The sequence below is a fragment of the Phaseolus vulgaris genome, chromosome 3, assembly GCF_051622355.1.
Source record: "Phaseolus vulgaris cultivar YP4 chromosome 3, ASM5162235v1, whole genome shotgun sequence".
Classification (NCBI taxonomy): Eukaryota; Viridiplantae; Streptophyta; class Magnoliopsida; order Fabales; family Fabaceae; genus Phaseolus; species Phaseolus vulgaris.
In genome coordinates this window covers 3139223-3165160 of record NC_143500.1, presented here as the reverse complement: position 1 = coordinate 3165160, position 25938 = coordinate 3139223, and the positions used below count along the sequence as shown (strand labels likewise).

The window sequence follows — 25938 nt, the reverse complement described above, 5'->3', positions numbered from 1 at the left end:
TTTTTCATGTAGAAGAAAAAGTAGAGAGAGAAACCAAATTTACTTTATAGTTTTGAAAAGTTTTGATGAAAAAGAATAGACATTTAGATCTGAAAAGGTTACATTATGCAATCTATGTTTGGATTCAGATTCCTTATCTTAAGAAGGAATAATGGGTAAAATTTGGTGTTTACTTTTACCACCAAATTTCTTCTCCTATGATTCTTTTGTTAGATTTTTTTTTATATTCTATATTTCACTGTTTAACTATTATTGTTTTTTATTATTTTGGTATATTTTAGTATACTTTTTATTTTTCATATTTTATTCACTTTTAATTCAAATATTTTAACCAATGAAAACAAATTGTGTTTTTTATAATAATTTTTGTAAATAGTATTATTTAAACCATGTTTTGTGTTTTAAAATCTTTTCATCAAACATCATCCCTATTCCTGTAAATTTTTCTACTTCATCAATGATTTAGTCTTCCATAAATTTCACATCAAAACTTTTCACAAACTTATTCACCTTAAGATCATAGAATGTATAACCAAACACATTTTCATCATAACCCAATTGATTATCACTTTCATGAAATTAAAGAGACTAATGTTCATTAAATTTTGCAATATAAAGTTTAACCTAAATCGATTCTTAGAAGAATCATATTCTAGTTGTATTCAATCTTTATTACAGTTCATGTACAAATTAATTGGAGTTAAGAATTGAAAAACATAAAACAAAAATTGAAAAATGATATCAAAAATCAAAATTGAAAATTGAAAACATCAAAATAGATTAATCAAATATTTAATAATTAAGCAATCTGAATACCACGTATCTTTAAGTTTGAACAATTTAATGATTCAATTAATACTTTAAATCGGTTATATAAATTAAATCTAAACATCACTCATTTAATTATCAAATCAGGATTCGATATAAAAACAAAATTTGATATCACAAAAACAAAACCAAAATTAGAGAAGAAGAAAAAATCAATTTTACAACTTTACATGTTAAAATGATTTTTTCCCACCAATAAATTACTTACATTATTTACCTACTAATTTAAACTACATATTTTATAATTTTCTTTCATGTTAGGTTTCAATTAAACTGTTACTTTACAACTTCAATAATTAAAGTTATATGTTTGAGTTTCTAGTCGATGGTAAAATCCAAACGTGCTTTTTTTGACCACTTTATGCATTTTCTCGAAAGAGGACAACAAATTCATGTTCTTCTTTGTCAAACCAGGGAATGAAAATTGTGTGTGTTTGATAGCAAAATGTGTTGAATCTCTCATTTTCAAATGATTTCAATGGTCAAAGCATCTAGAACAACAAACTTTATTTTATATATGTTTCCAATGTTTTCTCTTTCTAAAACTCCCATTTTAATACATTTTAATACCTAAATTGCAACATTGAATTTTGGTCTCTTTTTTATTTTGACATTTATTTTCAAGTATTCGAAAACTTACTATAATAATAATAATAATGAAAAAATATTATATTAATATTAATATAAAATATTTGTAATTTTCGAAATGATTTAAAAAACATACAATAAATATTATATTATTAAATATCTAAAATTATAGATGAGGATAACCAACTTTAGATGTTATTAATAATTTATGATAAAAAGTAGTATCTGTTAATTATATATTTTTGACTAAGATTCTTATTGATTATATACTTTAAAAATAAATTAATTTGAATAAGTTATATTATTAATTTTTTATGGAAAAAAGGATGTTACTCATCAAATTATTTTTTAGAAACAAATACATCATTGAAAAAATACTTTGTTAGCATGTATTTAAAAAATAGAAGAAGAAAAATATTGTATATTGACAAAGTTTATAATCTTAAATTATGGTAAAATTTTATATTTAATTTATTTACCTAAGATTTTTCATAGCTCGTATAGCTTGCATGTGCATTTGACCCAATTTACAATGGCAAAAGAAAACAAAAAAAAATATAAAAGCAATTGGTGTAAAAGATAAAATATTTGTTAAAAAAAACAATTAGTTGTTAGTTCACAAGTATAATTTGACTACGAAGAATTATTAATAAGTAATATTTATTTTTCAAACCAATATAAAATATTAATAAAATGATTTAATAAGAAACTGCAATTATTTATAACTTAATAATATTATAAAAGAAAATTTATTAGAAGAAAAGTATAAGAAAGACAATAAATAATACTTTAATATTTTATCTAAAAAATACTCTTATATCTATAATAGGAAAAATAATTTGTGACAATATACATAACAATAAATCCCACATTTCATAAGAAGACCAAACACATTTACATTTTCATAAAAAAAAAAAACTAAGATATTAATTATAATAATTATCATTCCTTTTCAAGATTCTTCATCTTCTCTTTGAGGATGACCTCTTCTTCAATTTTTTTCTCTTCTTCCATTTATTTCTTCTTCTCATTCTTCAACTTCTCTATGCCATTACACAAGGTTCTATTCGAACCCATCTCAATGCAAATATTCTAAATGTTTTTTATAAAAAAAATCTATTTGGAACTGATTTTAATATAAATATTTTAAATATTTTATTTTAAATTGTAAAATCCATTCAAAATAAAAAAATATTAATTTTTCATTTTATATTCGAAATATTTTCATCACATACAATTCAATTTAGAACTAATTCAAACTAAAAACGCTTAATAACTCTTATTTCCTAAATTTTTGTATTTTGTATATACAGTTCAAAATATATTTTAAATTATATTTTTTTGAAATATAAAAAATATATTATAAATTATATAACCTAAAATATATTTTTATTTTCTATTTTAACACAATCTAAAATAAAAAAATTTATTTTAAAATATGATTTAAAATATAAACTCTATTCTATGCTCTTACTTTTAGCTCTTTGTTAAGAATTTATCATAATCTTTGTGTTCCTACTGATTTAAGCATTGGAAAGTCTTTGCAAATAGACCTCCTTCTCTCATCGGAGACCAACGAAAAGCTCGTTTCCTAAGGAACCCACGGTCCTTACCGAGTTGTACTCTCCGAGTTCATTTTTGGTAAGAACAAGTCTAATAATACACCTAATAGGTTTTTTGGTGTTTTCGTTAATTTTGAGTTGATAAGTTCTAGCAAGGTTATTGGGTCTCTCTGTTGAACCGAGTAGTTGATATGTATACGAGTTGGATCACCCTTAAGTGATTCATATTTATTTATTTATTCTTTTTTTATAAAAAAAAATCAATATTTAGCAATCTAAAGACACCCACTTCTAAAATAATTACATTGATGATATTACTCATCTCATTTACGAGAAGGTTCATTTCCTAATATATTTTTAAAACTTATCCTTTTGGTATATCTTTTTATTATTTATTAAATTTATTAAATATTATAAAAATGTTCAATAGATTTCATTAAATAAACAGTAAAAATCCATCCAATCCAATTTTATAACTTTCAATAAATTCCTATGTGATATATTAAAGAAGATGTTACAAAATGTACATTTCTCAATATATGCATTCAATCTTGTGCTAAATTAATAAAATAGTCATTTTTTTACTTAACCGTATCTGACAAAACCTAGTGTAAGTCAGATCTATTCATAAACTTATCATTCAGTAATTTTTAAAATAATTGTTATTAAAACATATAAATAACTTTTTTTTGGTAAATTCATATTATAAAAGTTTCATCTGATTTTTTTTTAGTTTGAGCTTTATGAATAAATATTCTTCAGAAAAAAAAGTAGGTTTTTACTTTTTACACTCCATAATTACTAACTGCACCGTTATAAATTTTAAAATGGTTATTCTAGAAAATAATGAAAGTCTGAAGAATAGTTCCGTATTATACTAATACAAAATCATACTATTGCAATTTGTTATCCCCTACTTCATCCAAAGTCAAAAAAGAAATTATCTTCTGGTTAAATATGCATCCACTCCATAACCTCCCTTCTATGTCTGAGGCTGAGAGATTCATCAACAACACCTAACAAGTTAAAACAAGTACACATACAACATAGCTAAATGTGTATAAAAGGTTATAATATAAGAGTTGTCTATAACAGATTCCATAATAAAGTCCAGAATATCTCTCGGTCTTTTTTCTAGCATTTCCATCCGCTCTCGAAAATGATATATAAGAAGATGGCAAGAAAAAGAGATATTTTTTATTCTTTTGTGTGTATTTACATCACTCCATTTATAGGAAATATATACAAGTATGCTCTCTCCAAATTACAAACTAATTAGGTAGGATCCACTAATAATGAGATTCTTTAAATTAATTGTATATAATTGCGTACAATATCGTAAAATATCGTACAATAATCGTGTATAATTTGATAATTATTATTTTCTTAATACTTCCCTCAAGTTGGAAGGTGAAGATCATAAACCCAACTTGTGTCGTCATAGCGTCAAAAAATGTTTCTTGTCCAGTGCCTTAGTGTAAAAATATGTGCGAGTTGATAGTGTGAAGAAAATATAGAGGTGTACGAAGCAATTGCCTCCATACTATGTGTTTTGTTTCAAATAAATATTGAATGATGCTTTTATTTAAGGATATAGACAGTATATATGTGTAAACAAATTTATTTATAATTAGTAAATCATAGAAAAAAAATGTTTTACATTCAAAATTAATTTTAATATGCCTCACACAGATAAAGTATAGTTACTATAAAAAAAAATCAAATTAAAGAAACCTTTTATATTAATCTATAAAAGTATTAATATAAAAGAGATAAGAGAAATTAAATAATGCAAATCCTCTTGGACATGATGTAGAAAGCCTTCAATGTGAAAACACAAGCACAAAACGGAAAGTGAAAATATTTTTATTAAATCTGACATTAATGAAAGTTTGAATAATAGTTTTGTACTAAATATCTAATACAAAATCAGACTATTGCAATTTGTTGTCCCCTACTTCATCCTAAGTCCAAAAAAATAGTACACATACAACATAGTTAAATGTGTATAAAAAGGTTATAATATAACATATATATACATAACAAAGTCCATAAAACAGAGAGTCCATAATAGAATAAAGAGTGCATAACAAAGTATATAAAAAAAAAAAGTTTGTCCAAACAGAAAATTAACTATGAACTCGGGGAATACCTCTCCGTCCTCAATCCGCTCTCGGAACATATTTCTAAGTTCCACTAATGTTCCATGTATAATCAAATTACAAGCTAATTAGTTAGGATCCACTAATCAGATTTTGTCATTATTAACCACATTGTACAAATTGTGAATAAGAATAGGTACATGAGTGTGAATGAATAGGTTTATTTTTGTGTTTTGGAGAGGCAGAAAAGACAAAGAAAGGTATTGTTTCATTATCAAAATTAAATCTTGGCTTAATTAAAATTTATGATTGATAATTAATTGGTTAAATCAGTAAGAAGACTTTATTTTTCCAAATTATAAGCTAGGAATCCACTAATCATGAGATTCTATTATTGTTAAATTAATTGCATATAATTGCATACAACATCGTACAAATTGCGTATAATGAATAGGTGCATTGAGTGTGAATAAGACGCATTGAGATTCTATCATTGTTAAATTAATTACATATAATTGCGTACAACATCGTACAAATTGCGTATAATGAATAGGTGCATTGAGTGTGAATAAGACGCATTGAGTGTGAATAAGAATAGGTGCATGAGTGTGAATAGGTGCTAGGTGCATTGAGTGTGAATGAATATGTTTATTTTTGTGTTTTGGTGAGGTAGAAAAGACAAATAAAGGTCTTGTTTCATTATCAAAATTAAATCTTGGCTTAATTAAAATTTATGATTGATAATTAATTGGTTAAATCAGTAGCCTTAAACAATGCATATCAGAGTCCAAAACAGAAAAATAAAAACAGAGTTTGTCCGAACAGAAAACATAAAACAAATTAGGAGCTCGGGATTCCAGTCTTTTTCTAGCATCTCTCCATCTGCTCTCGGAGCGACTCCCTCTCCCCTTCAAGAGCTTTTGCCTTTTTCTCTTTCATTGACACTTCTTAATTTCTTAGTTTCTAAGTTCCACTAATGTTTCATGAATAATCACTCGCTATGAATCCACTAATAATGAGATGAATCCACTAATAATGAGATTCTATCATTATTAAATTAATTACATATAATTGCGTACAACATCGTACAAATTGCTTATAATTAATAGGTGCATTGAGTGTGAATAAGACGCATTGAATTTAACTTTAAAATTGTTATTTTGTTATTTTCATAAAATTATAACAAAAAGATACAAGTTTTACTCTAATTTCATAGTATCTAGGATAGATATGCACATCTTATTATTATTAAACAAACTTTTTATCACTTGAAAAGGATTAATAATCTTGATCTATGATAGTTTTTTATTTCTAAAATCACCATATTTCTTAAATATTGTTGATGCATAACTTTGAATGTAATATTATAAAATGTGTTATGAGAATGGTTGAAAGTTGTCCTTACCTTCAATTTTAAACACAACTTTTTGTTTAAAAAAGATTTTAAGTGTAGTTCATAGTTCATGGTTGTTGGTTTCTAAGTTCCACTAATGCTCCATGTATAATCACTCCATGTATAAGAAATATATACAAGTGTATAAAGACTTTTTTTTTTCTAAATTATAAGCTAATTAGCTAGGGATGCACTAATTATGATATTCTATCATTATTAAATTAATTGCATATAATTGCGTACAATATCATATAAAATTTGATAAGAATATGTGCATTGAGTGTGAATAGAATAGGCGCATTGATTGTGAATAAGAATAGGTGCATGAGTGTGAATAGGTGTTAGGTGCATTCAGCGTGAGAGGTGCATTCAGTGTGAGTAATTATTAATTCATCACTTCATTCACAATGCTGAGTTGGCAAACAGTATAATATTTACCCGATCAATTATTTGTTAGTAATATGGAGCTGGACTTGGCTCAAATAGGGCATTAGTTTATGGCAAATTCTTCCTTCACCCTTGTGGTTTCCTAGTACACCTTCATGGTAGTGAAAAGATCATTATATCCTTAATTAGAAAAATAAACTATTGTATTTTCATCTTCTTCTTTTTATAAACCAGAATCACCCTTAAGCACACTTCCTTACTTGTTTTGATATTCATTTTTGTGTTGTGGAGTAGTTTTGCACTCGTTAGAGATCATATTCACATTGAGGAGTCATTACTCGTTGCCTTGTTATTAAGTTTGTAAAATGTATTTTTTTTTTACGTTTAAGATTCTATATTGTTGTATTTTGGATTGGGTAATTTGAAAAGATTATGGATTGCACAATCTAGTTTTTATTTATTTATTTTTTACACATTTTGGATTGTACACACAAATGTCTAATACACACAAAAATGCAAAACAATGATAAAACCACAATAATTTGAGAAAGTAAACAAAAAAACAGAGAAGATGAAGAATCACACAAAGAAAATTTAACATGGTTCTATTGAAGCTTAGTCGATGTCTACAAACAAAAACTCACTATGATTAAAATCAGAGATTACACCATAAAGTTTCTGTCTTACAAGTGAATTCTCAACTCAAAATTAAGAAAAAATGGTTCGGTACAAGATCTTATATAAACAAAAAAAAAGTTTGTCTAACTAACTCCCAACAAAAAATGCAAATACAAATACAAGTCACATGCATAGTTATACAGTTAGAGAGCGCAAAACGCCAACCGATGTTCGGAAGTTATACAAAAAAGGATAAAAAATTTGAACAGAAACTCTGATTTAGATAGATAGTCTTGAATCACTAGTGACAGTCTAAAGCCTCTAGACAGTTTACAATCTCTAAGACGGTCTAGAAACTTTTGAACATAGATTTTATTCTAAACCAATTTTCACATTAAATTTGAAGTTAAGCATACATCAAATATTTCTATTAGTTCAAAGATTAGGTTACTGATTCTCAATTTTTTTCCATCATCAGTTTGCATTGGCCGCAACAAAAGGGAGTTAGAGAAACCAAGTAGAAACCAATCCCGTATCACAAATAAGAATCCACTACCTAGCTAGCATAGAGAGTCACAAAATAAGAGAGTCATGAGATATGAAGGGGAGACACTAGAGAGGAGAGGAGAAACAAGTACTAAGTAACAAAAAGAACCATTCAAGCCAACACAAATTTCAATCAACTCTCACTAGTTATTCATTTCCTTAGCTATGAAAGGAGGTTCATACCATAACTGTCACTGACTTTGGATGCACCAAATAATGTTCAGTTCTACAAAAATCACCAAAGAAACAAAGTTTCTTTCACTAGGAAATGGGTATTGGATAATTACAAATTCAAAGGTTATAGTCATTTCTGGTATGGTTTATCTTACCAGAAAATGTGGAGAAGTGACAGGTATCAAGTATAGGTCATTTTTTCTTCCAACAGTCACTCCAAATTGCTCAATCATGTCCAAATCTTCAATTTTCATTCCCATTGGAAGCTTCCAATCAAAGTGATACAACAAAAATGCAAGTGTGAGCTCAACACTTATCAAACCAAATGTGCTGCCTGGGCATATTCTTCTCCCAGCACCAAATGGAATGTACTCAAAATTATTCCCTTTGTAGTCAACAGAGCTATCAATGAATCTCTCTGGATAAAACCTTTCTGCTTCACTCCAATAGTTATGATCTCTTCCAATTGCCCAAGCATTCACAATTACCTTGCTTTTGGCTGAAATATGATACCCTTTAATCTCACATGCTTCTCTACATTCTCTTGGAAGTAAAAGAGGAGCTGGTGGGTGTAACCTCAGGGTCTCTTTCACTACTAATTTTAAATATTTGAGTTCATCCATGCAAATTTTATCAACTCTTCCTTTCATATTGAATACCTCTCTCACCTCATCTTGTGCTTTCTTCATTACTCTTGGATCCCTTATCATCTCTGCCATTGCCCAATTAATGGTAGTTGCAGATGTCTCTCCTCCAGCACCAAAAATGTCCTGTAAAGTACAATTACCATAGATTTCACTTTTTGAATGCTAAAAGTGTACTTTAAGTACAAAGTAAACACTTAAAAATCCAAAAACAACGGTTTAGATTGTGATAAACTATGTAAACATGTGAAACAAACTATGAATTTGTTGAATATATCAAGAATTGAAGATTATCCTCACCAGGATTATAGCCTTGATATTGTCAACAGTTAAGCAAATATCCTGGTTACTGTCATTACCATCTTGGAATTTTAGAAGAACATCTACCAAATCTTCCTCTGCTTCACCTCCTCTGCCTTTGGACTTTGCCCCTTTGTGTTCACTGATGATGTCTTCTAATATCCTATCAATTTTTCGATGCATTCTCTCAAGCTTAGGCCTCAAACCAGTAACAGTTTGAAGCCATTTAGCTGAAGGAAAGAGATCTCCAATGTTGAAACCTGATCCAATTTTCACTCCTTCTTTTAGCACTGATATGAATTCCTCTTGGTCCTTGCATTTCTTGCCAAAAGCAGCTCTTGCCATGAGGTTATACACCGATGAAAGTACTGCTTGAGTGAGATTGAAGGGAGACCCTTCATGTGAATCAATCATTCTGACAAGATGGGTGAGTTCTTCTTCTCTTACTGGTTGGAATGAGCTGACCCTTTTGTGGGTGAAAAGCTCCACTGTGCATATTTTTCGTAGCTGTCTCCAATAGTTTCCATAGGATGCAAAAACTATGTTTGTGGATTCATAAGATAATATATCAGAAGCTAGAATTTTAGGCCTTGATGCAAAGTTGAGATCATGGGTTTTCATGATCTCCTTGGCATATTCTGGTGAGGAAACAATGATTGTGAAGACCTCCCCAAGTTGGAGATGCATGAAGGGACCATATATTTTGGCCAAGTCTCTTAATTTTGTGTGTGGTGTGGATGTAAGAAGATTGTGTATGTTTCCTATGATGGGTAGCTTCCATGGTCCTGGGAGTATTTTTTGAGATGACTCAGTTTTCTTGTGATTGGTTCCTATTTTGAGTGCCAAAATGATGAAGAGGATGAAGAATATGATGAGGGCTAACATGTTAAGCAGTTGAGAATCCATGGTGACAGAAGATGAGGATTTGGTAGTCTTTGTTTCTTCTTCTCAATGCTTTTTCTTAGATAATGTTGATGGAAAACATTGGTTACAAAACCAAACACTAAATTGTTTGATGTTATTCGCTAAAAATTAGAAAGACAATTATGTTTTTTAAATGTGACAATGTGGAAATGCTGTTGTCGTTTTGTTTTGAAGGCATATCAGAATGTTTTGTCGTTTTGTTTTGAAGGCATATCATAATGTTTTGTCGTTTTGGATGCACTGATAGAACATGTCCAAAACATTGAAATGCCTTGGTATTAACGTTCAGATATGCACATGATTCTAAGAGGTTTAAATGAGTTTTTCTTTTATATTTTGAAAATTATAATTAAATTCCTTAAACTTATGAAGAAATGATTCTTGATTTTGTATGCACTTAGTACTGAGATAGTAACTATAGGAATGGGTGTTGTTCAATTTTCACATAATGTACATGTAAATAATTTTGTGTTTATTCTCTTTGCATAAACGGTTTATAAACAAATATAATTTTCATATGATCAACAATTATAGAGTTTTAGAAGAAAAAAAAATAATGTAAAATAATATTATAATTTTAAAAAAATACTCGTTTTTTTTTATATACTTGGTATTTCCAGTATTTCAATTTCATTCCTAGTTCCTATCAAGCTTCCAATAATGAAATATGTTTAAAATCAAGCCCAAAATCATTATTTCTGTGTATTCGAAATAAAGCAAAAAAATCCATTGGATTAGTGCGATTGAGGCATCTGAAGATGAAAGTTAAGATATATTTTACATGATAAATTTATTACAGAACATAAACTTTCTGCATGAGATTAAATATGTGCAATCAACTTTAGGGACTTTTTGTTCTATGACTGAGTTTTCCCTATTCTCTGCAGTCTGCACCATTTTCCTGCACAATAACATTGGACAACTTTTCTGTTAACCTCCTATTCTAAAACAATTTCATATATGGTTGGATATTCAAGTCGATTAAAAATAAAAACATTTCATAATTTATATCACTGTATTAGAGTCATTTAAAGTCTATTATAATGAGAGTTTGTTAACCTTATCAGACTACCCAGTCTACTATCACACTATCTATAATATATAATCTCACACACGAGTTGACAAGTTTCAGTATGAGAAAATATGTTGAAAATCTCACATCCAATCTTATAAGATTAAATTAAGCTTAAAATTCACTCCACTGCTTAAACAAACCACCAATATAGACCACCAATGATAATAACTATGGAAACATAATAGAAGAAGCAATATAAAATCTTCAGTTAAACTAAAATCAACAAAATACAAAGTTCCTTTCAATAGTCATGGGGTAATACATGGTTTATCTTACCAGGAAAGGATGATAAGTGACTGGCATCAACAAAGGATGATAAGTGACTGGCATCAACAGTTGCTCCAAATTGTTCAGTTAAGTCCAAGTCCTCATTTTTCATTCTCTGTGGAAGCTTCCAATCAAAGTGATACAACAAAAATGCAAGGGCCCAAGCATTGACCATTACCTTACTTTCTACTGGTATATGACATCCAATGATCTCACATGTTTGTCCACATTTTCTTGGAAGTAAAATAGTTGGTTCCCATTTCAGCTCTTAGTGCAGCATAGCTATTAGTAGCATTGCAGCCAAACCATGCTACTTCTTAACATAATTGTCACAGATTTTGGATACATTGCAAAATTTTCAGATCTAATGAACTCAACAATTTTCTGAAGTAAAAGGGTAATGATATGAAGCTAAAGTTCATAACTTTCTTGCATGGAAAGGACTAGAAGTGACTGGTATCAAGAATAGGTCACTTTTTCTTCTAACAGTCACTCCAAAATCCTCAGTCATGTCTAAGTCTAAAATTCCAGGATGGTAATGAGAGAAACCATGATATTTGTTTAACTATTGACAATATCAAGGCTATAATCCTGGTAAGGATAATGACATCTTTTAAATTCATTTTTGTTGTTGGAATCCACGTGGGTGGATGCAAAACTAATCTTATAAGTTGATTTTATGAGGTTGGTGAGGTTGAGTTAGGTTTAAGAAGATAATAGGTAATAATACTTACACACGAATGTTTCACAAATGAGCTCTTCAAAATCATGCAGCATGTGTCCAATTTCTATTTCTATGTTGTATTATTAGATACCTTCTGCATATACATTTTCCATTCAACTTCTTCAAAACTGGTGAGTACATTTTAGAGGGTCAGTGAAAAGTTATAACTATTAATTGAACATCCCTTGTTGAAATATTTTAACAGTTGCAAGGTTTGCTTGTGTATGTAAATTTTAAACAATCTAAACAAATGATTTTCCATGCACTTTACACTCTATTATACACTCCACACTTTATAAAGGTAAAACCCCTAACTGATATCATGGCATTAGCTAAAGCTCAGTGATAATTATTTTGCAGGATATCTTTTCTGCTGGAGGAGATACATCAGCTTCTACCATAAATTGGGCAATAGCAGAGATGATAAGAGATCCAAGAGTAATGAAGAAAGCACAAGATGAGGTGAGAGAGGTATTCAATATGAAAGGAAGGATTGATGAAATATGCATAGATGAACTCAAATACTTGAAATCAGTTGTGAAAGAGACCTTAAGGTTACACCCACCAGCTCCTCTTTTACTTCCAAGAGAAAGTGGACAGGCATGTGAGATTGAAGGGTATCATATACCAGCAAAATGTAAGGTAATTGTGAATGCTTGGGCAATTGGAAGAGATCCAAACTATTGGAGTGAAGCAGAGAGGTTTAATCCAGAGAGATTCATTGATAGCTTAATTGATTACAAAGGAAGTAGTTTTGAGTACCTTCCTTTTGGTGCTGGAAGAAGAATATGTCCAGGTATCACATTTGGTTTGATAAATATTGAGCTGGCACTTGCATATTTGTTGTATCACTTTGATTGGAAGCTTCCAAGTGAAATGAAAAGTGAGGACTTAGACATGACTGAGGATTTTGGAGTGACTGTTAGAAGAAAAAGTGACCTATACTTGATACCAGTCACTTCTAGTCCTTTCCATGCAAGAAAGTTATGAACTTTAGCTTTATATCATTACCCTTTTACTTCAGAAAATTGTTGAGCTCATTAGATCTGAAGATTTTGCAATGTATCCAAAATATGTGACAATTATATTAAGAAGCAGCATTCAAACAAGGGAGGTTTGACTGCAATGCTACTAATCGCTATGCTGCACTAAGAGCTGAAATGGAGAACCAACTATTTTACTTCCAAGAAAATGTGGACAGAATATGTGAGATCAATGGATATCATATACTAGTAGAAAGTAAGGTAATGGTGAATGCTTGGGCAATATTGAGATGACCCTTGCCTTTTTGTTGTATCACTTTGATTGGAAGCTTCCACGGGGAATGAAAAATGAGGATTTGGACTTAACTGAACAATTTGGAGCAACTGTTAGAAGAAAAGAAGACCTATACTTGATAACAGTCACTTATCATCCTTTCCTGGTAAGATAAACCATTTATTACCCCATGACTATTGAAAGGAACTTTGTATTTTGTTGATTTTAGTTTAACTGAAGATTTTATGATGCTTCTTCCATGATGTTTCCATAGTTATTATCATTGGTGGTCTATATTGTGGTTTATTTAGGTATTAAGAGATGTTAATTTTAATCTAATTTAACCTTATAATAAACTGGATGTGGGAATTCTAACATATTTCTTCGTGTCGAGACCTGTCAACTCGTGTGTAAGACTATATATTATAGATATGATAAGACTAACAAACTCTAGTTATAATAGACTTTAATACCATATTAAAAAATTGAGTGTAAGTCTAATTATACTTTATAAAACTGATTTATAAAGTGAGGTTTGTATCCACTTATATACTATAAAATGTTTTTATTTCTAATCGGCGTGAGATATCCAACAATATACGAAATCTTGTTTTAGAATAGGAGATTAACAGAAAAGTTGTGCAATGTTATTGTGCAGGGAAATGGTGCAGACTGCAGAGAGTAGGGAAAACTCAGTCATAGAACAAAAAATCCCTAAAGTTGATTGCACATATTTAATCTTATGCAGAAACAGCTTAACTTTCAACAAATCAAATATTAAGATATTTATAATTATGAATAATAATTATGAATAATTATGAATATAATATTAAGATACTAAGTTTCATGGCAAGAAAAAGAGATATTTCTTATTATGTGTATTTACATCATTCCTTTTATAGGAAATATATACAAGTATGGAGACTTCTCTCTCCAGATTACAAGCTAATTAGGTAGGATCCACTAATCATAAAATTCTTTAAATTAATTGCATATAATTGCATACAATATCGTAAAATATCGTACCTCCATACTATGTGTTTTGTTTCAAATAAATATTGAATGATGCTTTTATTTGAGGATATAGATAGTATATATATGTGTAAACCAATTTATTTATAATTAGTAAATTATAGGAAAAAATGTTTTACAGTCAAAATAAATAATATTATATACGAAGTGTCAAGAGAAATTAATTTTAATATGCATCACACAGATAAAGTATAGTTACCATCCAAGAAATCAAATTAAAGAAACCTTTTATATTAATCTATAAAAGTAGTACACAAGTGGTATGAGAAAAATTATGTGCTTGCATTGGTTTGATATCAGACTATGAATTATATTTAAGGTTTTGGATCCAATTTATTTTCTGTTTTCTAGGCTTTGAGCAGCTAAGTAGATATGTTACGTAGTCATGTTTCTTTTGGTTTTTATGTGCCTATAGTCTCCTAACCTGAAATTTTTGCACGTGGTTTGGTTTGGTGAAATTTTAGGTTTTTTTTATCAAATTATACCGAATTTATACTATGTTATACGCAATTATATGTAATTAAGTTAATAATGACAAAATTTCATGATTAGTGGATCCCTAATTAATTAGCTTATAAGATGAGCGGATTGAGATGCTAGAAAAAAGATAGAGAGATATTCTCGTGTTCATAGTTACTCTTTTATGTTTTCTGTTTGGACAATTTTTTTTATGGACTCTATTATGAACTCTGTTATTCTCTTATGGACTCTCTGTTTATGGACTCTGTTATGTATATATGTTATATTATAACCTTAGTAAGAACAACAATAGTTTGATTTTGTATTAGATATTTAGTACAAAACTATTATTCAAACTTTCATTATAGTACACGAGCCTATGTGTCATGTCATTTCAGTTTTAATAAAAATATTTTCACAAGGCTTTCTACATCATGACCAAGAGGATTTGCATTATTTAATTTTTCTCATACCACTTGTGTACCACTTTTATATTAATACTTTTATAGATTAATATAAAAGGTTTCTTTAATTTGATTTCTTGGATGGTAACTATACTCTATTTGTGTGATGCATATTAAAATTAATTTCTCTTGACACCTCGTATATAATATTATTTATTTTGACTGTAAAACATTTTTTCCTATAATTTACTAATTATAAATAAATTGGTTTACACATATATACTATCTATATCCTCAAATAAAAGCATCATTCAATATTTATTTGAAACAAAACACATAGTATGGAGGTACGATATTTTACGATATTGTATACAATTAATTTAAAGAATTCCATGATTAGTGGATCCTACCTAATTAGCTTGTAATCTGGAGAGAGAAGTCTCCATACTTGTATATATTTCCTATAAAAGGAGTGATGTAAATACACATAATAAGAAATATCTCTTTTTCTTGCCATCTTCTTATATATCATTTTCTTATATGGATAATGGCAAAAACTAAGGGATTATACCATTAGTGAAACTTAGAAACGAAGAAGTGGCAATGCCTTTGTCCATATCATTATTATTCATAATTATAAATATCTTAATATTTGATTTGTTGAAAGTTAAGTTGTTTCTGCATGAGATTAAATATGTGCAATCAACTTTAGGGATTTTTTGTTCTATGACTGAGTTTTCCCTACTCTCTGCAGTCTGCACCATTTCCCTGCACAATAACATTGCACAACTTTTCTGTTAATCTCCTATTCTAAAACAAGATTTCGTATATTGTTGGATATCTCACGCCGATTAGAAATAAAAGCATTTTATAGTATATAAGTGGATACAAACCTCACTTTATAAATCAGTTTTATAAAGTATAATTAGACTTACACTCAATTTTTTAATATGGTATTAAAGTCTATTATAACTAGAGTTTGTTAGTCTTATCATATCTATAATATATAGTCTTACACACGAGTTGACAGGTCTCGACACGAAGAAATATGTTAGAATTCCCACATCCAGTTTATTATAAGGTTAAATTAGATTAAAATTAACATCTCTTAATACCTAAATAAACCACAATATAGACCACCAATGATAATAACTATGGAAACATCATGGAAGAAGCATCATAAAATCTTCAGTTAAACTAAAATCAACAAAATACAAAGTTCCTTTCAATAGTCATGGGGTAATAAATGGTTTATCTTACCAGGAAAGGATGATAAGTGACTGTTATCAAGTATAGGTCTTCTTTTCTTCTAACAGTTGCTCCAAATTGTTCAGTTAAGTCCAAATCCTCATTTTTCATTCCCCGTGGAAGCTTCCAATCAAAGTGATACAACAAAAAGGCAAGGGTCATCTCAATATTGCCCAAGCATTCACCATTACCTTACTTTCTACTAGTATATGATATCCATTGATCTCACATATTCTGTCCACATTTTCTTGGAAGTAAAATAGTTGGTTCTCCATTTCAGCTCTTAGTGCAGCATAGCGATTAGTAGCATTGCAGTCAAACCTCCCTTGTTTGAATGCTGCTTCTTAACATAATTGTCACATATTTTGGATACATTGCAAAATCTTCAGATCTAATGAGCTCAACAATTTTCTGAAGTAAAAGGGTAATGATATAAAGCTAAAGTTCATAACTTTCTTGCGTGGAAAGGACTAGAAGTGACTGGTATCAAGTATAGGTCACTTTTTCTTCTAACAGTCACTCCAAAATCCTCAGTCATGTCTAAGTCCTCACTTTTCATTTCACTTGGAAGCTTCCAATCAAAGTGATACAACAAATATGCAAGTGCCAGCTCAATATTTATCAAACCAAATGTGATACCTGGACATATTCTTCTTCCAGCACCAAAAGGAAGGTACTCAAAACTACTTCCTTTGTAATCAATTAAGCTATCAATGAATCTCTCTGGATTAAACCTCTCTGCTTCACTCCAATAGTTTGGATCTCTTCCAATTGCCCAAGCATTCACAATTACCTTACTTTTTGCTGGTATATGATACCCTTCAATCTCACATGCCTGTCCACTTTCTCTTGGAAGTAAAAGAGGAGCTGGTGGGTGTAACCTTAAGGTCTCTTTCACAACTGATTTCAAGTATTTGAGTTCATCTATGCATATTTCATCAATCCTTCCTTTCATATTGAATACCTCTCTCACCTCATCTTGTGCTTTCTTCATTACTCTTGGATCTCTTATCATCTCTGCTATTGCCCAATTTATGGTAGAAGCTGCTGTATCTCCTCCAGCAGAAAAGATATCCTGCAAAATAATTATCACTGAGCTTTAGCTAATGCCATGATATCAGTTAGGGGTTTTACCTTTATAAAGTGTGGAGTGTATAATAGAGTGTAAAGTGCATGGAAAATCATTTGTTTAGATTGTTTAAAATTTACATACACAAGCAAACCTTGCAACTGTTAAAATATTTCAACAAGGGATGTTCAATTAATAGTTATAACTTTTCACTGACCCTCTAAAATGTACTCACCAGTTTTGAAGAAGTTGAATGGAAAATGTATATGCAGAAGGTATCTAATAATACAACATAGAAATAGAAATTGGACACATGCTGCATGATTTTGAAGAGCTCATTTGTGAAACATTCGTGTGTAAGTATTATTACCTATTATCTTCTTAAACCTAACTCAACCTCACCAACCTCATAAAATCAACTTATAAGATTAGTTTTGCATCCACCCACGTGGATTCCAACAATAAAAATGAATTTATAGCCTTGATATTGTCAATAGTTAAACAAATATCATGGTTTCTCTCATTACCATCCTGGAATTTTAGGAGAACATCTACCAAACCTTCTGTGGCTTTGGGATTTGTCTGTTGGTGTTCATTGATGATGTCTCCCAGAATCCGATCAATTTGTCCATGCAGCCTCTCAAGCTTAGGCTTCAAACCAGTAACAAGTTGAAGGCATTTGGAAGAAGGAAACAAATCTCCTATGTTCAAACCTGCTAGTGCTCCTTCTTTCACCACTGATATGAACTCTTCTTGGTCTTTGCATTTCATGCCAAATGCAGCTCTTGAAATGATGTTATATATTGATGAAAGAACTGCTTCAGTGAGGTTGAAGGGAGACCCTTGATGTGAATCAATCATCTTACAGAGATCAGTGAGCTCTTCTTCTCTTATTGGTCTGAATGAGTTGACACGTTTCAGGGTGAAAAGCTCCATTGTGCATATTTTTCTTAGCTGTCTCCAATAGTTTCCATAAGGAGAAAAAACAATATCAGTGGATTTATAGCACAATATATCTGAAGCAAGAACTTTAGGCCTTGATGCAAAGATGAGATCATGGGTTTTCATGATCTCCTTGGCATATTCTGGTGAGGAAACAATGATGGTGAAGACCTCCCCAAGTTGAAGATGCATCAAGGGACCATATATTTTGGCCAAGTCTTTCAATTTTGTGTGTGGTGTAGATGTAAGAAGATTGTGTATGTTACCTATGATAGGTAGCTTCCATGGTCCTGGGAGTGTTTTTTGAGATGACTCAGTTTTCTTGAGATTGGTCCCTATTTTGAGTGCAAAAATCATGAAGAGGAAAAAGGGTATTGCAAGGGCTAATATCTGAGGTAATTCATAATCCATGGTGACAGAAGTAAGTAGCAAGGTTTTCTAAAAGTCCTGATGAAAATGAGGATTTTGTTTGCTTTCCAGTGGTTTTTGCCGTTGCAAACTTCATAGTAAAGATCCCATGGATTGTTTCTTTTTTCATACATATCTCTAAGGCCCTGTTTGGATTGGGGTGGGAATTTGTGGGGAGGGAAGAGAGTAGATTAGAGAGGATTAGAGGAGATGTGTGAAGATGTGTGAGGTTGTTTGGATTGAGGGATGGTAGAGTGGATTTGTGAGGATTGTTTATTGAAATTTGTGAGTGATGTGATAGTTAGAAGATAATTTAAAAATTATTTTAAAAATATAAAATATAATTTACAAATTTATCCTTGTCAATAAAAAATATTTTAATAATGAGTTATGATATATTTTTTTAAGTTGAGTTAATTATTTTTTTCAATATATAATATTCATAATTACTCTTATTTTGTAAAAAATAATAATTTTGTGTTAAATTCAAATAAATTTATAAATATTAAAAGTATAAATATAAATATAATAAAAGTATAAATATATTTATAAAAATTAAAAACAATAAATACATAAAAAAAATAAACAACAGAGTACAAGTATAACAAAACAAATGTAAATACAATTATTAAGATTAAAAAAGTAAACATATAAAAAAAATTAAACAATATCTTCTAAATGAAAAAGATATAAAAACATAATATATATATATAAATAAATTAAAAACAATAAAACATAGAATGAAAAACTAAACAACAAATACAGAATAATAAAAGTATAAAAACAGTAAAAAATATAATAAGAAAATATAAATAAATTTATAAAAATTAATAACAATAAACACATCAACAAATGTAAATGTATTTATAACAATTTAAAATAGTATTAATAAAATTAAAAAAAAATAAATACATAAAACATATTAATAAAAAATGACATTAAACACATAATAATGTAAAAAATAAAAATATTAAAGTTATAAAATAAAAACTAAACAATAAACATAATAATAAAAAGGGTAAAACCAACACATAATAATGAAATAACGAAGAAAAGTAAATACATTTAGAAAAATAAAAACTGTAAACAATAAACATGTATAAAAGAATATAATTACATTTATTAGAAATAAAAAACAGTAAACATAATAAAAAAATAGTAACCACATTTAATAAACAAAATTTTAAATAGAAAAAAAAATATTAAAAATTTATGTGAAGGATGAAGGCACTGGAGAAGAGAAGAAGAATACGAACAGACTGGATAACAAGAAAAAAAAAACTTAGAGAAAAAAAGAAGAAAGTTTGTGATGAATAGAACCGACCAAAAGAACCACTGCTTAAAGATGCAATCTGGAAAAAAAAAACAGAATCAATTCCAACACTTTTCTCACACAGGAAGAATTGATTCTCCTTCTACATTTAAAAGGCATAGAATCGATTCTCGTTTTATCTTTAAAAGCCACAAAATTGATTCTCCTCCTACCATTAAAAGTCACAAAATCGATTCTCTCTTATCTTTAAAAGCCACAAAATCGATTCTGCACTATTTGGAAAAATCGAAAATCGATTCTGCGCCATTTGGAAAAATCGAAAAATCGATTCTGCACCATTTTGAAAAATTGAAAATCGATTTTGCACCAATTTACAAGGATAGGAAAATCGATTTTGCACCATTTGGAAAAATCGAAAATCGATTCTGCACTAATTTACAAAGAGACGAAAATCGATTCTGCACTAATTTACAAAGAGACGAAAATCGATTCTGCACTTCCAAAAATTCGGAAAGAATAAGGAAACTGTTGCACCAGACACTGTAATAAAGAAACTGAAAACTCACATTGTTTAATATTATAATTGATGGAAGGGTAGCAACGTAAACGTCTATTAGTGCCTCTACAATCAGCGCAAATCTTCTCAATTTTGCGAGAACTGAAAAAATTATTAAACTCGCTCGCTCGTCCGCATCCACGCCCTCACGTACCCTGATCCAAACAAAAGTCATTCCCGCTCGCCCCTTCCTCCGTTGCCACACCTAGAAACAAACACACCATGTTGATAGTTTAATGATATGACCCACCTATTTAATATGTATATGTAGGTTGCTTTTGACTTTATCTTCAGCACAACCATTAGAATTCTGGATAACTTTGAATCATGGTTCTAAGTTGTTGACATTTAACACAAACATAAATTTTTTAATTAAATATCTTGATGATATTCAGATTCATTAATTTAAGATTTAGGTTTTATTTCTATCAATAACTAAATAAATAAAATTAATTAAAGTATAATTTTTTTACAGATAGTGTGATATTAAATAAATACTAAAAAATCTTAAATATAACCAATTTTTCTTTTTGATGAGAACAAATGAATTAAACTAAGTGGAATATTTAAGGAATATCTAAGCATATATGTACAAAAAGAATGATTAGATGTCACCAAACCAAAACTTTCAGCTTAAACCAGTTGCAAACCTACACAGAAAGAGACTATATAGAGACTATAGACACGTAAGAACAAAAACAAACATGAATATATGCTTAACATATCTACTCAGAGGCTTACAAAAAGCAGAAAAAGAAACTGGTCCAAACATAAGATATTTATATAAAGGTTGAGATATTTCTAAAATATCTCTATTTTATTTATTTATTTTTTACCAATCTAAAAAATCTTAAATATCCTTGAAAAAGACAAGAACATTTACCATGCTACAACCGCCACTACATTGAAAGATATCTAACTCTACCAAACTATTTAAGATTTAACTGGAAGATGGTGCAGTAGCAAAAACTAGCATAAATACCAAGAAATAGTTTCCCTAGAAACCTAAATCCCTGGTCTCATTCCATTGTTCTTGATCCTTATCAAGAAAAAAAATGTTTGTTTTTGGCTATTTCATCTCCATGACATTTCAAACGCCTGATATATTAACCCTTATCACTTTTTCTGTCCTCATGATTTTGCTGCTAAAAATAGTGTTTAATCATTACAAAGCAAACTCAACTCCAAATAACATGCCTCCAGGGCCATGGAAGTTACCAATTATAGGTAATATACACCATCTTCTTACTTCTACACCACATCAAAAGTTGAGAGACCTGGCTAAAATGTATGGACCTTTGATGCGTCTGCAACTTGGAGAGGTGACAGTAATTGTTGTTTCCTCACCCAAGTATGCTAGGGAGATAATGAAAACTCATGATGCTATCTTTGCATCAAGGCCCCAGAGTGTAACTTCAGATATATTGTCCTATGACTCCTCAGGTATTGCTTCTGCACCTTATGGAAACTACTGGAAAGTTATACGAAAGATGTGCACAATGGAGCTTTTAGGCAAAACCAGAGTCAATTCATTCCAACCAATAAGAGAAGAAGAGTTCATCAATCTCATTAAAATGATTGATTCCAAGAAAGAATCACCCGTTAACCTCACTGAAGTGGTACTCTCATCAATATATTCCATTGTTTCAAGAGCTGCATTTGGCAACAAATGCAAGGACCAAGAAGAATTCATATCACTAGTGAAAGAAGGACTTGTAGTACTTGGCGATTTATTTCCTTCTGGTAGATGGCTTCAACATGTCACTGGTTTTAGGCCTAAGCTTGAGAGGTTACATCAACAAATTGATCGGATTCTAGAAAACATCATCATTGAACATAAAGAGACAAGGTCAAATGGCAAAGAAGGCCAAAGTGCAGAAAGTGAAGATTTGGTAGATATTCTACTAAAACTTCAGGATGGTAATGACAGAAACGACAATATTTGTTTAACTGATGACAATATCAAGGCTACAATCCAGGTGAGAGGATATTAACATCTTGCAAATTCATTTTACAAACATGATCATACTCTTATAGCAGTGCAACTTGGATGAATCCTTAAACTTAATTCCTAATCGTAGAACAGTACTATTATAGAGTAAATGTCTCTCTTTTTTCCATCCTTGATTCAGCTTATTAACATCACTTTATAAATACTTTTCAGGAAATCTTTAGTGCAGGAGGTGAGCCATCAGCAATTACTATAGATTGGGCAATGGCTGAGATGGTAAAGGATCCAAGAGTGATGAAGAAGGCACAAGCTGAAGTGAGAAAGGTAGTGAACATGAAAGGAAAGGTTGATGACACTTGCATCAATGAACTCAAATATTTGAAATCAGTAGTGAAGGAGATCCTAAGATTGCACCCTCCAGGTCCTCTTTTACTTCCAAGAGAATGTGGAGAGAGATGTGAGATTGGTGGGTATGATATAGCAGCCAAAAGTTTGATAATTGTGAATGCATGGGCTATTGGAAGAGATCCAAACTATTGGAGTGACCCAGAGAGATTTTATCCGGAGAGATTCATTGATAGCTCAATTGACTACAAAGGGTGCAATTTTGAGTACATTCCATTTGGAGCTGGAAGAAGAATATGCCCAGGTATCACATTTGGTTTGGCAAATGTTGAGTTGGCACTTGCATTTTTGTTGTACAATTTTGATTGGGAAGCTTCCCAATGGAATGAGATGTGAGGAATTGGACAACACTGAGCAATTTAGAGTTACTATTAGAAGAAAAGAAGACTTGTACTTGATTCCTGTATCCCCTACTTTGGGTACACAACTCTAAGAACCTCAAAATACAGTTCTTTTTTTTAGCAAGCCCACCCAAAACGGTTTTCTTTCTCCTTGGATGTCCCATTTCCAAAATTGTTTCAAGCACACTTTCATCAATAGCTTGAAACAACACAATCCTAAACGTAGGTAACAGAAACACTCAAACACACTTTGTCTCAGTCAATGAAAAGAGGGAAATTTCAAGTCATTCAAATGAAAATTTATTTGCATATAATTCAATATTACAAGTATTCCATAATTACTTTTGCCACCATCATGATCATGAGACACATTATTAAAAACTTTTCAGCTCTACTTACATCAACAAAAGATAAATATGGTGAACACTTATTTAAGGAGTGAACCCAACAAACCAAAGATATACATAAGTGTTGCATAATCAGAATTATGTTATAATTAAGTGCAGATTCCATTTTATATTTATTAGGACATATTTGTTAGTGATTTGATTTTATTTGATTTGTACAGCTTTAAACACTCATTATTTCTGGCTTTCATTGCCTATTATTTCTTTCTTTAATTAGGTTGTAAAACAGTCTATAAATAGAGACTGTAATCACATTTGTAAGATATCTCATAAATATATTTCATCTATTTCTTTCCACTATAACTTTGGTTTATGAGCATTGTTCTGCAATGGAGGGAATCAAACACAGGCCATCTTTTCTTCTGACAGTTAAGGCAAATTGCTCAGTCATGTCCAATTCCTCACCTTTCATTCCATTGGGAAGCTTCCAATCAAAGTGATACAACAACAATGCAAGTGTGAGTTCAACATTCATCAAACCAAATGTGATTCCTGGGCAGATTCTTCTTCCAGCACCAAATGGAATCAACTCAAAATTATTCCCTCTGAAGTCAACACCACTATCAATGAATCTCTCAGGATAAAACCTCTCTGGGTCATTCCAAGACTTTGGATCTCTCCCAATTGCCCAAGCATTCACAATTACTTTGCTTTTGACTGGTATATGATACCCATCAATCTCACATGCTTCTCCACATTCTCTTGGAAGTAAAAGAGGAGCTGGTGGGTGCATCCTCAGGGTCTCTTTGATGACTAACTTCAAATATTTCATTTCATTGATGCAACTTTCATCAACCCTTCCATTCATGCTGAACACCTCTCTCACTTCACCTTGTGCTTTCTTCATCACCCTTGGATTCCTCATCATCTCTGCTATTGTCCAATCTATGGTAGTTGCTGATGTCTCACCTCCAGCAGCAAAGATATTCTAGAAAAAGTTTTCATACATGTGAGTATTAAACATCAATTCATCTAAAAACTCTACACTACAGAAAAGTAAGAAAAAAAGTTTGTGCTCAGAAAAACTTTTCACAATCCTTACATCAATTATAGCCTTGATGTTGTCATCAGTTAAGCAAATATCCTGATTTTCACCACCACGATCATCCTGAAATGTCAGAAGAACATCTACAAGATCCTCTGCTTCAACTATGCCTTCTTTGGCTTTTGACTTTGCATCTTTATGCTCCCTGATGATGTTTTCAAGTATTTGATCACTTTTTCGGTGCAATCTCTCAAGGGTAGGCCTCAAACCAGTGAAGTTTTGAAGCCATGTGGCAGAAGGAAACAAGTCTCCAATGTCAAATCCTCCTGCAGCCTTCAGCACTTCCTTTTGCACTGATATATACTCTTCTTGCTCTTTGCATGTCTTGCCAAACGCTGCTCTAGAAATTATTGCATAGTTTGATGTGAGCAGTGCCTCAGAAAGATTGAAAGAGGATCCATTTTGTGAAGCAATCATTTTGATGAGACTTGAGAGCTCTTCTTCTCTTATGGGCTTGAATGAACTGAGACGTTTTGGGGTGAAAAGTTCAGCAGTGCAAATTTTCCTTAGCTGTCTCCAATAATTTCCATAAGGGGAAAAGGATATGTTTGTGGCATCATATCCTATTATTCTTGAAGCAAGAATGAGAGGCCTTGATGCAAAGACAAGATCATGAGTTTTCATGACCTCTTTGGCACATTCTGCTGAGGAAACAACTACAGTGAAGACCTCTCCAAGTTGGAGATGCATCAAGGGTCCATGTTTTTTGGCCAAGTCTCTTAGTTTGATGTGTGGTGTTGGTGTAAGAAGATGGGGTATGCTTCCTATGATAGGTAGCTTCCATGGTCCTGGAGGCATGTTTGGAGATGGCTTGGTTTTGGTGAGATTCCTCCCTAACTTCAGTGCCACCATCATGAGGAGGAAAAGGAAGATAGGACCTAACATGTCAAAGATCTGAAAATCCATGGAGATGGAAACAAATTGTAAGGTGTACTGAATGTTGCTTCTTGCATAGACAGGGATAACTGAAGGTGTTAGAGAGTGAGAAGGAAAAGATTTTGTTAACAAA

General features: G+C 30.6%; 3 protein-coding genes and 2 pseudogenes across 6 annotated transcripts; 2 read left to right on the top strand and 3 right to left on the bottom strand.

Annotated features, from left to right (window-relative positions):
- Window positions 1-8135: 8135 nt before the first annotated feature.
- Window positions 8136-10172, bottom strand: LOC137806091 (cytochrome P450 71D11). Of its 2 annotated transcripts, XM_090300696.1 has the most exons (3): window positions 9143-10172; window positions 8354-8968; window positions 8136-8250 (listed from the first exon to the last, which is right to left on the bottom strand). In XM_090300696.1, the coding sequence occupies exons 1-3, from the start codon at window positions 10046-10048 to the stop codon at window positions 8245-8247; spliced, it is 1527 nt and encodes a 508-aa protein (XP_090156822.1). In that variant the 5' UTR covers window positions 10049-10172; the 3' UTR covers window positions 8136-8244. The 2 variants fall into 2 exon arrangements, with proteins under 2 accessions (XP_090156822.1, XP_068462137.2); XM_068606036.2 differs by having other exon boundaries at window positions 8136-8968.
- A 1761-nt stretch (window positions 10173-11933) lies between these two features.
- LOC137806090 (cytochrome P450 71D9 pseudogene) lies at window positions 11934-13229 on the top strand (annotated as a pseudogene). The gene is made up of 2 exons (XR_016519568.1): window positions 11934-12002; window positions 12493-13229. The product of XR_016519568.1 is annotated as a cytochrome P450 71D9 pseudogene (transcript).
- Window positions 13230-16488: 3259 nt separating this feature from the next.
- On the bottom strand, window positions 16489-19176 carry LOC137806089 (cytochrome P450 71D11). The gene is made up of 2 exons (XM_090300464.1): window positions 18080-19176; window positions 16489-17617 (listed from the first exon to the last, which is right to left on the bottom strand). Exons 1-2 carry the CDS (start codon window positions 18952-18954, stop codon window positions 16978-16980), a joined length of 1515 nt encoding a protein of 504 aa, XP_090156590.1. The 5' UTR covers window positions 18955-19176; the 3' UTR covers window positions 16489-16977.
- Window positions 19177-21685: 2509 nt separating this feature from the next.
- LOC137806087 (cytochrome P450 71D11-like) lies at window positions 21686-23569 on the top strand (annotated as a pseudogene). Its single transcript, XR_016519575.1, has 2 exons — window positions 21686-22759; window positions 22945-23569. The product of XR_016519575.1 is annotated as a cytochrome P450 71D11-like (transcript).
- A 185-nt stretch (window positions 23570-23754) lies between these two features.
- On the bottom strand, window positions 23755-25938 carry LOC137806088 (cytochrome P450 71D11). Its single transcript, XM_068606033.2, has 2 exons — window positions 24927-25938; window positions 23755-24812 (listed from the first exon to the last, which is right to left on the bottom strand). Exons 1-2 carry the CDS (start codon window positions 25833-25835, stop codon window positions 24195-24197), a joined length of 1527 nt encoding a protein of 508 aa, XP_068462134.2. The 5' UTR covers window positions 25836-25938; the 3' UTR covers window positions 23755-24194.